The sequence below is a fragment of the Aquarana catesbeiana genome, linkage group LG05 (assembly GCF_042186555.1).
Source record: "Aquarana catesbeiana isolate 2022-GZ linkage group LG05, ASM4218655v1, whole genome shotgun sequence".
Taxonomy (NCBI): domain Eukaryota; kingdom Metazoa; phylum Chordata; class Amphibia; order Anura; family Ranidae; genus Aquarana; species Aquarana catesbeiana.
In genome coordinates this window covers 170,093,898-170,108,399 of record NC_133328.1, presented here as the reverse complement: position 1 = coordinate 170,108,399, position 14,502 = coordinate 170,093,898, and the positions used below count along the sequence as shown (strand labels likewise).

At 42.6% G+C, this 14,502-nt stretch overlaps 1 protein-coding gene across 3 annotated transcripts in view; it reads left to right on the top strand.

Annotated features, from left to right (window-relative positions):
* Positions 1 to 14,502, top strand: part of MRPL3 (mitochondrial ribosomal protein L3) — a 197,071-nt gene that overhangs the window by 32,906 nt on the left and 149,663 nt on the right. For all 3 annotated transcript variants that reach the window (XM_073630340.1, XM_073630341.1, XM_073630342.1), the window contains exon 3: positions 8,081 to 8,172. In XM_073630340.1, the coding sequence (XP_073486441.1) occupies positions 8,081 to 8,172 (92 nt within the window). The remainder of the gene's footprint in view (positions 1 to 8,080; positions 8,173 to 14,502) is intronic.

Genomic DNA, 14,502 nt, shown 5'->3' with positions numbered 1-14,502 from the left:
CTGAGTCCCTGGCGGCGTAGTGTGTTACTGATGGTAGCCTTTGTTACTTTGGTCCCAGCTCTCTGCAGGTCATTCACTAGGTCCCCCCGTGTGGTTCTGGGATTTTTGCTCACCATTCTTATGATCCTTTTGACCCCACAGGGTGAGATCTTGCATGGAGCCCCAGATCAAGGGAGCTTATCAGTGGTCTTGTATGCCTTCCATTTTCAAATTTTTGCTCCCACACTTGATTTCTTCACACCAAGCTACTTGCCTATTGCTGATTGAGTCTTCCCAGCCTGGTGCAGGTCTACAATTTTGTTTCTGGTGTCCTTCGACAGCTCTTTGGTCTTCACCATAGTGGAGTTTGGAGTATGACCATTTGAGGTTGTGGACAGGTGTCTTTTATACTGATAACAAGTTCAAACAGGTGCCAATAATACAGGTAATAAGTGGAGGACAGAGGAGCCTTTTAAAGAAGAAGATACGGGTCTGTGAGAGCCAGAAATCTTGCTTGTTTGTAGGTGACCAAATACTTATTTTCCACCATAATTTGCAAATAAATTCTTTCAAAAATCAGACAATGTGATTGTCTGGATTTGTTTCCACATTTTGTCTCTTATAGTTAAGGTATACCTATGATGACAATTACAGGCCTCTCTCATCTTTTTAAGTGGGAGAACTTGCACAATTGGTGGCTAACTAAATACTTTTTTGCCCCACTGTATCTATCTATCTATCTATCTATCTATCTATCTATCTATCTATCTATCTATCTATCTATCTATCTATCTATCTATCTATCTAATCTATCTACACGTCACCATTTTTCTAGGTAAATAATTTACTAAAGGTGCTATTGACATGAACTTTTCACCACATGTTGGTAACAATCCATACATACAAAGAAACCAAAACAAATACGTTCAGAAATTAAGTTATGTGTAATAAAATGGAATGACTTGGGGAAAAAGCATTGAACACATGAAAAAAGGGAGGTATGGAAAGCCAAGGCACCAGCTGAAATCTATCAGTAATTGGAAAGCAATCCTGCTCCTTGTCAGTGCAAAGTATTATCAGCTGGTTCAGTCTCAAATGATGACCAATAAAAAGGTGTCTCACTACCAAGGTGTTGCACAAGAAACATCTCATGATGGATAAAAGCAAAGAGCTCTGTCAAGACCTTCACAACCTTATTGTTGCAAAACATACTGATGGCATTTGTTATAGAAGGATTTCTAAAGTTCTGGATGTTCCAGTGAGCACTGTTAGGGACCATAATCCGAAAGTGGAAAGACATAGTTTCACCATATACCGGCCATGACCAGGTGCTCCTCGCAAGATTTCTAAAAGAGGAGTGAAAAGAATTCTCAGAAGAGTTGTCCGAGAGCCAAGGACCACCTGTGGAGAGCTTCAGAAAAACCTGGAATTAGCAGGTACAATTGTTTCAAAGAAAACAAGTAATGCACTCAACCACCATGGCCTGTATGCACTCTCCCCACGCAGGACTCCATTGCTGAAGAAAAAGCATGTTGAAGCTTGTTTAAAGTTTGCTGCACAACATTTAGACAAGCCTGTGACATACTGGGAGTATATAGTCTGGTCAGATGAGACCAAAGTTGAACTCTTTGGATGCCATAATACACACTATGTTTTGAGGTCAAATGGCACTGCACATCACCCCAATAACACCATCCCATCAGTGAAGTTTGGATGTGGAAACATCATGGTGTGGGGATGTTTTTCAGCATACAGTACTGGCAATCTTCATGTCTTTGATGGAAGGGTGAATGGAAAAATATACCAAGACATTCTTGATAAAAATCTGCCAGGATGATGAAGATGAAACGAGGGTGGACATTTCAGCAAGACAATGGTCTGAAACACAAACCCAAAGAAACTCTCAATTGGTTTCAAAGAAAATTAAAGCTTCTAGAATGGCCCATCCAATCACCAGTGTTAATTTAGTCGACTAAAACATTTTAGTCGACTAAATGAATACTATTTTAGTTGACTAAAATACGACTAAAACTAAAACAATTGAGACAACTAAAATACGACTAAAACTAAAAGCTATTTAAAAGATATACGTCGGTACTTTGACGTTAAATACCGTTGTTATGGCAGCAGATAACTGCCATAACCCCAGTATTTTTATTCACGGCGGTACGCTTTAAGATAAAAGTGGTCATCCGTGGCAAATTCATCGTGAGATCACTTTTATCGGCAGCGGAAGGGGTTGCCCCCCCCCCCCCTGACATGTCTCAGTCATCTACGCCGCTTACGGGACCCTTCGGTAGCGGTGGAGATGATTCGATACTTTTCCCCTGATGGACAGGAATTTGAGTGATGGAATAATGGCCCCCACTCAAATCTGCACCATTGGATGACGAGAGCGACATCAAGCGTCACTTCCGCCCAACGACCTTAAAGGGACAATTTTTTTTTTTTAATTAAAAAAAAAAAAAAAACTTTATTTTTTATTGTAATGTAAGATCTGAGGTCTGTATGACCCCAGATCTCAAATTTTCAAGAGGTCCTGCCATGATTCGTTTTCTATTACAAGGGATGTTTACATTCCTTGTAATAGGATAAAAGTGATCCAATTTTTTTGTTTTTTAAAGGGACAGTGTAAAAATAAAAAATAAAATAAATAAGAATTATTATTGTGTTTTTTTTTTTTTGCTTTTTATTTTTAAAGCGCCCCATCCCTCCGCGCTCAACGCAGAAGCGAATGCATACGTTAGTCGCGCCCGCGTATGTAAACTGTGTTCAAACCACACGTGAGGTATTGCCATGATCGTTAGAGTGGGAGCAATAAGTCTAGCAAAAGACCTTCTCTGTAACTCAAAACTGGTAATCTGTAGAAATATTTAAATGTTGCCTATGGAGATTAAGGGTCAAAGTTTGTCGCCATTCCATGAGCTGGCACAATTTTGAAGCATGACGTTTGGTATCAATTTACTCTGCGTAACATTATCTTTCACAATATAGAAAACTTTGGGCTAACTTTAATGACTTCTTATTTTTTAATTAAAAAAAAGTGTATTTTTTCCCGAAAAATTGTGTCTGTAAGACTTCTGCGCAAATACGATGTGACAAAGTATTGCAACGACTGCCATTTTATTCTCTAGGGTTTCTGAAAAAATATGTATATAATGTTTGGGGTTCTAAGTCATTTTTTTAGCAAAACAAAAAGATTTTAACCTGAACACTAAACACCAAGTGTAAAAAACAGGCTTGGTCCTTAAGTGATTAAACTCCAGATACTGCTTGCTATTATCTAAAAAGTCTTTTTGTGCCCCTCTAATTAGTTTCACTATATCACTGGGTCCTGACATTCGCTGACTGCTTGGGCATAGTCCAGGAAACTTCATCATAAGGGAGATTGCTGTCAGGGAGCATGGCTCTAATAGTTTAGTTTTTTGATTTGTCACTGCTAGCAGGTATGGCGTAATGGCCTTGTAGCGTGTATTTTAGGACTTCTTTAACTGTCTCTTGCAGCATGTTAGAAATGTGTAATGACAGCTTGTATTCCAGATACTTGGGTGCGGGTGATGTCCAGGGTTATCTCCTTGCGGATTAGCAGATCTCCATCAAACCCTCAGGTCTTCTGAATAAAGTTGTCATTGACCCTCATCCTGGGGCAGAACTGTTCCAGGGTTTTATCCAATCCTGTTCACTGTTTCCAACCCAGAGGGGTATTACCCCATCCTGGATGTGGAGGCACAAATGTTTTCATTTGGGACCAATATTCCATGGTGGAGGGAGGCGATGATGAATCCGGTATATTCTAACAGGGAGACTTTCTGACTTCTGTAGTTGTCAGAGATGCTCACCTACATATGTCCATCTTTTCAGCCCATCAGTGTTTTCCTTGCTTTACCATGGGTCTTCTACATTGTTTGTAGCCCTACCCTTCTTCTGCACCTCGGGTATTCACCAAGGTGCTGACCCTAGAGTTAGTCCTGTTGTGTTCACAAGGCCCCCATTGTAGGATTCTAAGACGACCTCCTGCTGAGGGAGTGGTCCTCGAGGGCTTCATTGAAAAATATGTCAGATGAAACACAGGTTTGTGTGGATCCTGAATTCTTAGAATTCATCTCTTAAACCAAATCATCTGTCAGAGCATCTGGGCATCTGGGTCAGCATCTGGCATCCCTGGCCAGAGTGTTCTTTCCCCAGGAGAGGCTTCATACTCCTTCAGTTTCAGGTTTGAACTCTTCAGTTCAGAAGCTGTCCAATCCTCCACATTTCATGATAGTCTTGGGGCAGATGTTGGCCTCCCTTTGAGGCAGTTCCCTTTGACCAGCTTCAATCCAGACATCTGAAACACAGCACTCTGTTATCATGAGACGAATCAGTACTGTATCTGGACACGCTGGTTGGTTGCTGTCCTTGGTTTGGTGAACCCCCGCTGGTGATCGTCTTTGGAGGACTCTCATCTCCCATTAAACATGCTGAATCTTCAGGCAATTTGGCTGTCTTTTCAGAGCTGGACACTCTGTTGGAGGGTTATCCAATCCAGGTTCAATTAAACAATGCCACTTTGGCGGACTACAGCATCCGGAAGGAACCAGAAGTCTTGCTGTGGCAGAATAAATGAGGTAGAGGTAGAATCAATGTCCAGGGCAAAACTGAACATTCCAACCTTGCATATTCCAGGTGCAGACAAATGGCAGGCTGATTATCTCAGCTGTCAGTGCCTGGACCCAGGAGAGTGGTCCTTAGAGTGGTCCTTAGTGCTGATATGCCTACCTGTTTCAAGGTTGCTGGCTTTAATGGCATGGCTGCTGAAGCCCAGGCTCTAGGGCAGGGCTCAAAATTTCAAGTCCTGAGCTACTAGCCAGACGTCAAGTGTTACTCGCCACCAGTTGCCCCGCCCGACCCCTACCATGCCCCACCCCTAATCCCGCTCCTAAACACGCCCTCATAAATTATCTCATGAAATGACACTTAAATGTTTTATGTAGAATTAAGTTATAAAAAGAAATATTAAAAACTTCTTTATCCATGCCCAAAAATGCAGCCTGCCCGTGTCCACCAATGCAGCCATGTGTCCCCATTACAGCCATGTGTCCCCAATGCAGCCTATCTGTGTAAGGGAAGAGAGGAGAGCCGCCGCCTGGTTGATCAGAGCTTGGGGAACATAACAGCTTTCATTTCAATAGCTGTGTGTTCCCCGCCGTGCGCCATCATATACAGCCCCTCCCCCTTTTCCGGGCACCTTGATAGACAGATCACCCGTCCAATCCTGGGACGGGTGATCTGTCTATCAAAGTTCCCCAGGGCAAGGGGGGAGGGGCTGTATATGACGGCGCGCTGAGGGGAACACACAGCTATTGAAATGAAAGCTGTTATGTTGTGTTGGCGGCTCTCCTCGCCTCTCCTCTCTCTTCGATCGCTCCCATACAACCCAGGTTGCCGGCGGTGCTCGCCTCAAACCCCCCCCGCTCCCAGGCAGCCTACACTCGCCAGCCCTCAAAATCCACTCACAAAATGCCAGCAGGTGAGTGGAATTTTTGAAGGCTGCTCTAGGGGACGGTAGTATCTCAGAGTTTGTAAATCCTACGATGCTTAAGGCTAGGAATTCTAGATTTGCACAAGATCTGTCATCCGATGTGGAAGGCTTGCTTCACTTGGTGTAACTTTAAGTACATTCACTCCAGGAGCTTCTCTGTGGGATTACTCCTCTTGAATCCCTACCCTTCCTGCAGCTGGGCCTGGATCAGCGTCTGGCACTATCAAGGGTCAGGTTTCTGCCCTTTGCATTCTATTTCAGGGACCGTTGGCTCCTCACTCTTTTTGTATTATGCCTTTGTACAGGTGATACCCAATGTGCCCATCCCCCATTCATTCCTAAGTGACTCTGTGGGATCTGAATCTAGGTCTCTATGCATTTCAAAAGCCACCATTTGAACCCATTAAAGACAATCCTCTCTCAAACTTTAACACCCATAAGGTGGTTTCATTATAACTATCATCTCTCTGGCGCTCTTACCCTGCAAAGAACCATTTTTTTGTCTTGCATAGGGACAAGTTAGTATTGAGGAACAGGATTTCTTTTCTGCCTAAGGTGGTTTCTGCCTTTCACTCCAATCAAGGCAATGTTCTTCCATCCCTCTGCCTGTCTCTGGTTCATCAAAAATAAATTTCTCTCCATTGTCTGTCTGGATGTGGTTTGGGCAGTGGCCATCTCTTATCTACTATGCTGAAAGACATAACTTATTCCCTCTTTCTCATTCTGAATGGGTCATGATAGGGCAGGCTAGCTTCTTGTTCTACCGTTTTTAGGTGGCTTAGGCAGATGATCATTAAATCCCATGGTCTCAAGGATCGGGTTTTCCCCCCTGCCCTGTTAAAGCTCACTCTACTATATAAGTGAGTGCCTCTTGGGCTATTCTGTACCGAAGAATGGATAGATGCGTCCAGGTTCAGATATCCATCCCTAACCGCAGACAACTACTGCATGTGTACATGCAAATGGCTATGGCTCCTTTCAGCCTGTCATCACGTACAGGCTGAGCGACCGCCTCTGTTCACATATACCTATGATCCCAGCCACAAGATTCTGCTGATTCTTGCCTCTGGCATCCGGTGTAATCCTAATAGCCCATGTGAAGGTGGTTTTAGGGCTTTGTTTTCCTATGCCCCTAAATTGACAGAATAGGGAAAAAAAAAATAGGATTTTTGTACTCGCTGTAAAATCCTTCTCTTGGAGTCCATTGAGGGATACACCCCTCTGTGTTTGTAATCGTGATGTGGGTACTGCTTTGCTACAAAACTGGTAGCATGCTGGTAGTAGTAGCTGTTTTCTTGGGCTGGCCTACAGTCTTTTGTTTGATAGTGTCCGTCTCCTGTATGCGGCAGTATGACCCAAAGGTTTAAGAGTTTCTTTGTCCTTATGTGCAGTCCACAAAAAAGATTTAACATTGCGTACAAAAATCATATTATCAAATAACTAGTAAAGTATGCCTTAAAATAGTAGAATTTATGAATAATATGTAGTGAGATGAATTTGCTGCTCAAGAGATTTACCTTCTTTATTTGTTTCTGAAGAAATAAAACTCTCCATCACACCAACCCGCAACCCTATTCTTTCCTATATTATTTATTTATTTATTTTATTTTTTTCATTTTTTTTTTTTTATACTTGCTCTTTGCCTGCTGTGTTTACAAGCTTAAGGTCCCATGTTACTACAACTATAAGTAGGTCCCTATATTAATCATACAGATACTCCTATTTTAACGACTTACCTGTTTAACGACCGCTTGGAATTACGACCAATTCTCCCCACCAGAACGACGCGCTGTACGTCATTGTACAGTACAGAATTTTCGTTTGTTCCGTACCTATGCAAATTAAAACAACATTATTGAGCTGGGGTTTTTTTTAGACCTTTTTTCCGCAATGCAGTACAGTAGTTAGGAATGCTTAAAATATTGATTACTTGTGGCTCCTCATTTAATGACCTGGTCATTGGAACCGAACCTAGTCGTTAAGTGAGGAGAGCCTGTACTTGGGGTCACAAAACCTATTACGGTATTATCAAAGACTGTTTAACTCCTCTGACTATGTTAATGCTCTTCAAAATCTTTCAATAAAAAAATGTTGAAAGTGGGGAAAAAAATAACAACAATCCCCAAAGCCAACTGTAAATACAAAACTGCTTTCATGGTTTCCTTTGCACCCTTTACCAAAACCTGACCTTTCATTTTGTCATGTATGGACAGTGACTGTGTACAACTGTTTCTGAATAAAATAATGTTTCTTCCATGGAATGCAAAAAAACACTTAATTTTGTTCTCTTTTTTTAAAGATTTCCATACATTTTTCTGTTTTTCTATATGGCTAACTGAAAAAATAAAATCCTCATTCACATGTATTATGGCATCATCTTAAGCGGTATGATTGGAACAATTCTTGCACCATTTTTGTGCAGGGTTTTTTTTTTTTTTTTTTGTGATGGTGTGTATGTAGCATTTTACTACTGTGTTGTACATATATATATATATATATATATATATATATATATATATATATATATATATATATATACTGACAATTTATAACACACGTCTTCGGTGTCTTTTCTTCTAGGCTCAAACCGGGTTGGTGTAATAGCAATTAAGATTGGAATGGTACCTCTGTGGACCAAATCGGGTCAAAAACGTGCCGTTACCATGTTGCAGGTAAAGTTTTGTCAAAGTGTTTTTTTTTTTTTTTTTTTCTTAATAGGGATTTTCTGTTTTAACAGTGGAATTATCCAGCCTTGAACCTTTTAATAAAAAAAGAAGTATTTCACATGCTGAAAGATGTTTGTTTCTTCTGATGGACACTCCAGTGATTACTTTTTCACCACATATGTTAGTGGATCCGCTCAAGAAGGTCCACATTGCTTATCCCTTGACAGTTTAGAATTGAGAAGCAGGAAATTGTTACTAATCGTGATCCTATTTCATACACTAGCAGTGCATGAGTATTGCAGCTCTGAGTCTGATTGTCAAACTTTAAAATGGCTCGATCTGAGAAACAGCAGTGATTTAATTCAAGGCTGTTTATGTAAATGCAAAACCCATTTGGGTTCCATTTTTATCTGTCACAGTTAGGCACCAAAATAACCAGTGTCGTCTGGTGTCAGAACCTAGAGGAAGTGATGTCACCCTCTGTGTCATATCACTGTGCTTGCTTGACCCACTGTCACATGCCCCACACACACTCACAAATTTTTGGCTTTTATTTTTTTAAATTTTCATCTGGCCAGTAACACATTTCCAGTCTTAGGCCCCTTTCACACTTGTGCGACTTCAAAGTCGCGCGATTTTACTGCAAATTCGCAACCGTGATTTTACCGCGATTTGGGAGCAGTACTACTTTGTACTACTTTGTACGACTTTGCCACAACTTTGGCATTAATCATTCTCAGCTTGTGCTTACAAAGTCGTACTGAAATTGCGTCTATATATATTATTCAGGTACGATTTGCATGCTACTTGAGGGTTTAACATTGAGGTGTATGGACATCAACTCGCATGGAAGTTGGACCAAAGTAGTGCAGGGACTACTTTGAAGTCGGCACGCTTAAAGTCGTGCCAATATGAATGGTAGTCATTGAAAATCATGGAGAATGACTTGTCATACGATTTTGCAGTACAAAATCGTGGGACAAGTCGTACAAGTGTGAAGGGGGCCTTTAGGGTGTCTGTATCTGTGGAGGAGCAATGGAGATACCCTGGCACAGCATTGTCTCAAGAGGGTAGGGTTAGATGGATTAGTAGATTTAGATGGACATAACGTAAAGGACTAACAAATTAAAGCTAACACTTTTAACCACTTGCCGACCGCCTAACGTAGATATACGTCGGCAGAGTGGCACGGGCAGGCAGAATCACGTATATATACGTGATCTGCCTCCCGCGGGCGGGGGGTCCGATCGGACCCCCCCCCGGTGCCATCGGCGGTCGGCATCTGACTGGGAGCGTCGGGAGGCGAGGGGGAGACCATCCGATCGTGGCCCCCCCCTCGCGATCGCTCCCAGCCAATAGGAATCCTCCCCTGCCTGTGTGTAGTTTCACACAGGCAGAGGATGTGATGTCATCTCTCCTCGGCTCGGCAGTTTCCGTCCAGCGCCGAGGAGAGAAGACATGTAAGTGCACACAACACACACACACACACAGTAGAACATGCCAGGCATACCTTACACCCCCGATCCCCCCCCGATCGCCCCCCGATCCCCCCCCAATCACCCCCCCCCCCCTGTCACAAACTGACATTAGCAGTATTTTTTTTTTTTTTTTTTTTTTTTTTTCTGATTACTGCATAGTGTCAGTTTGTGACAGTTACAGTGTTAGGGCAGGTAGTATTACCCCCCTTTAGGTCTAGGATACCCCCCTAACCCCCCCTAATAAAGTTTTAACCCCTTGATCACCCCCTGTCACCAGTGTCACTAAGCGATCATTTTTCTGATCGCTGTATTAGTGTCGCTGGTGACGCTAGTTAGGAACGTAAATATTTAGGTTCGCCGTCAGCGTTTTATAGCGACAGGGACCCCCATATACTACCTAATAAATGTTTTAACCCCTTGATTGCCCCCTAGTTAACCCTTTCACCACTGATCACCGTATAACTGTTACGGTGACGCTGGTTAGTTTGTTTATTTTTTATAGTGTCAGGGCACCCGCCGTTTATTACCGAATAAAGGTTTAGCCCCCCGGTCGCCCGGCGGTGATATGCGTCGCCCCAGGCAGCGTCAGATTAGCGCCAGTACCGCTAACACCCACGCACGCAGCATACGCCTCCCTTAGTGGTATAGTATCTGTACGGATCAATATCTGATCCAATCAGATCTATACTAGCGTCCCCAGCAGTTTAGGGTTCCCGAAAACGCAGTGTTAGCGGGATCAGCCCAGATACCCGCTAGCACCTGCGTTTTGCCCCTCTGCCCGGCCCACCCAAGTGCAGTATCGATCGATCACTGTCACTTACAAAACACTAAACGCATAACTGCAGCGTTCGCATAGTCAGGCCTGATCCCTGCGATCGCTAACAGTTTTTTTGGTAGCGTTTTGGTGAACTGGCAAGCACCAGCCCCAGGCAGCGTCAGATTAGCGCCAGTACCGCTAACACCCACGCACGCAGCATACGCCTCCCTTAGTGGTATAGTATCTGATCGGATCAATATCTGATCTGATCAGATCTATACTAGCGTCCCCAGCAGTTTAGGGTTCCCACAAACGCAGTGTTAGCGGGATCAGCCCAGATACCTGCTAGCACCTGCGTTTTGCCCCTCCACCCGGCCCAGCCCAGCCCACCCAAGTGCAGTATCGATCGATCACTGACACTTACAAAACACTAAACGCATAACTGCAGCGTTCGCAGAGTCAGGCCTGATCCTTGCGATCGCTAACAGTTTTTTTGGTAGCGTTTTGGTGAACTGGCAAGCCCCAGCGGCCTAGTACACCCCGGTTGTAGTCAAACCAGCACTGCAGTAACACTTGGTGACGTGGCGAGTCCCATAAGTGCAGTTCAAGCTGGTGAGGTGACAAGCACAAGTAGTGTCCCGCTGCCACCAAGAAGACAAACACAGGCCCGTCGTGTCCATAGTGCCCTTCCTGCTGCATTCGCCAATCCTAATTGGGAACCCACCACTTCTGCAGCGCCCGTACTTCCCCCATTCACATCCCCAACCAAATGCAGTCGGCTGCATGAGAGGCATTTTCTTTATGTCCTCCCGAGTACCCCTACCCAACGAACCCCCCAAAAAAGATGTCGTGTCTGCAGCAAGCGCAGATATAGGCGTGACACCCGCTATTATTGTCCCTCCTGTCCTGACAATCCTGGTCTTTGCATTGGTGAATGTTTTGAACACTACCATTCACTAGTTGAGTATTAGCGTAGGGTACAGCATTGCACAGACTAGGCACACTTTCACAGGGTCTCCCAAGATGCCATCGCATTTTGAGAGACCCGAACCTGGAACCGGTTACAGTTATAAAAGTTAGTTACAAAAAAAAGTGTAAAAAAAAAAAAAAAAAAAAACACATACAAAAATATAAAATAAAAAAAAAAATAGTTGTCGTTTTATTGTTCTTTCTCTCTCTCTATTGTTCTGTTCTTTTTTACTGTATTCTATTCTGCAATGTTTTATTGTTGTTATGTTTTATCATGTTTGCTTTTCAGGTATGCAATTTTTTATACCTTACCGTTTACTGTGCTTTATTGTTAACCATTTTTTTGTCTTCAGGTACGCCATTCACGACTTTGAGTGGTTATACCAGAATGATGCCTGCAGGTTTAGGTATCATCTTGGTATCATTCTTTTCAGCCAGCGGTCGGCTTTCATGTAAAAGCAATCCTAGCGGCTAATTAGCCTCTAGACTGCTTTTACAAGCAGTGGGAGGGAATGCCCCTCCCCCCCCAACGTCTTCCGTGTTTTTCTCTGGCTCTCCTGTCTCAACAGGGAACCTGAAAATGCAGCCGGTGATTCAGCCAGCTGACCATAGAGCTGATCAGAGACCAGAGTGGCTCCAAACATCTCTATGGCCTAAGAAACCGGAAGCTACGAGCATTTTATGACTTAGATTTCGCCGGATGTAAACAGCGCCATTGGGAAATTGGGAAAGCATTTTATCACACCGATCTTGGTGTGGTCAGATGCTTTGAGGGCAGAGGAGAAATCTAGGGTCTAATAGACCCCAATTTTTGCAAAAAAGAGTACCTGTCACTACCTATTGCTATGATAGGGGATATTTACATTCCCTGAGATAACAATAAAAATGATTAAAAAAAAAAAAATGAAAGGAACAGTTTAAAAATAAGATAAAAAAATAATAATAATAAAGGAAAAAAAAAAAAAAAAAAAAAAAGCACCCCTGTCCCCCCTGCTCTCGCGCTAAGGCGAACGCAAGCGTCGGTCTGGCGTCAAATGTAAACAGCAATTGCACCATGCATGTGAGGTATCGCCGCGAAGGTCAGATCGAGGGCAGTATTTTTAGCAGTAGACCTCCTCTGTAAATCTAAAGTGGTAACCTGTAAAGGCTTTTAAAGGCTTTTAAAAATGTATTTAGTTTGTCGCCACTGCACGTTTGTGCGCAATTTTAAAGCATGTCATGTTTGGTATCCATGTACTCGGCCTAAGATCATCTTTTTTATTCCATCAAACATTTGGGCAATATAGTGTGTTTTAGTGCATTAAAATGTAAAAAAGTGTGTTTTTTCCCCAAAAAATGCGTTTGAAAAATCGCTGCGCAAATACTGTGTGAAAAAAAAAAATGAAACACCCACCATTTTAATCTGTAGGGCATTTGCTTTAAAAAAAATATATAATGTTTGGGGGTTCAAAGTAATTTTCTTGCAAAAAAAAATTATTTTTTTATGTAAACAATAAGTGTCAGAAAGGGCTTTGTCTTCAAGTGGTTAGAAGTGTGGGTGATGTGTGACATAAGCTTCTAGATGTTGTGCATAAAATGCCAGGACAGTTCAAAACCCCCCCAAATGACCCCATTTTGGAAAGTAGACACCCCAAGCTATTTGCTGAGAGTCATGTTGAGTCCATGGAATAATTTATATTGTGACACAAGTTGCGGGAAAGAGACAATTTTTTATTTTTTTAATTTTTTTTTGCGCAAAGTTGTCACTAAATGATATATTGCTCAAACATGCCATGGGAATATGTGAAATTACACCCCAAAATACATTCTGCTGCTTCTCCTGAGTACGGGGATACCACATGTGTGAGACTTTTTGGGAGCCTAGCCGCGTACGGGACCCCGAAAACCAATCACTGCCTTCAGGCTTTCTAAGGCCGTAAATTTTTGATTTCACTCTTCACTGCCTATCACAGTTTCGGAGGCCATGGAATGCCCAGGTGGCAAAAAAAAACCCCAAATGACCCCATTTTGGAAAGTAGACACCCCAAGCTATTTGATGAGAGGTATAGTGAGTATTTTGCAGACCTCACTTTTTGTCACAAAGTTTTGAAAATTGAAAAAAGAAAAAAAAAAAATGTTTTTTCTCGTCTTTCTTTATTTTCAAAAACAAATGAGAGCTGCAAAATACTCACCATGCCTCTCAGCAAATAGCTTGGGGTGTCTACTTTCCAAAATGGGGTCATTTGGGGGGGGTTTGTGCCACCTGGGCATTCCATGGCCTCCGAAACTGTGATAGGCAGTGAGGAGTAAAATTAAAAATGTACGCCCTTAGAAATCCTGAAGGCAGTGATTGGTTTTCGGGGCCCCGTACGCGGCTAGGCTCCCAAAAAGTCCCACACATGTGGTATCCCCGTACTCAGGAGAAGCAGCTAAATGTATTTTGGGGTGCAATTCCACATATGCCCATGGCCTGTGTGAGCAATATATCATTTAGTGACAACTTTGTGCAAAAAAAAAAAAAAAAAAAAAAAATTTGTCACTTTCCCGCAACTTGTGTCAAAATATAAAATATTCCATGGACTCAACATGCCTCAAAGCAAATAGCTTGGGGTGTCTACTTTCCAAAATGGGGTCATTTGGGGGGGTTTTATGTCATCTGGGCATTTTATGGCCTTCAAAACTGTGATAGGTAGTGAGGAGTAAAATCAAAAATGTACGCCCTTAGAAATCCTGAAGGCAGTGATTGGTTTTCGGGGCCCCGTACGCGGCTAGGCTCCCAAAAAGTCCCACACATGTGGTATCCCCATACTCAGGAGAAGCAGCTAAATGTATTTTGGGGTGCAATTCCACATATGCCCATGGCCTGTGTGAGCAATATATCATTTAGTGACAACTTTTTGTAATTTTTTTTTTTTTTTTTTTTTTTTGTCATTGTTCAATCACTTGGGACAAAAAAAATGAATATTCAATGGGCTCAACATGCCTCTCAGCAAATTCCTTGGGGTGTCTACTTTCCAAAATGGGGTCATTTGTGGGGGTTTTGTACTGCCCTGCCATTTTAGCACCTCAAGAAACGACATAGGCAGTCATAAATTAAAGGCTGTGTAAATTCCAGAAAATGTACCCTAGTTTGTAGACGCTATAACTTTTGCG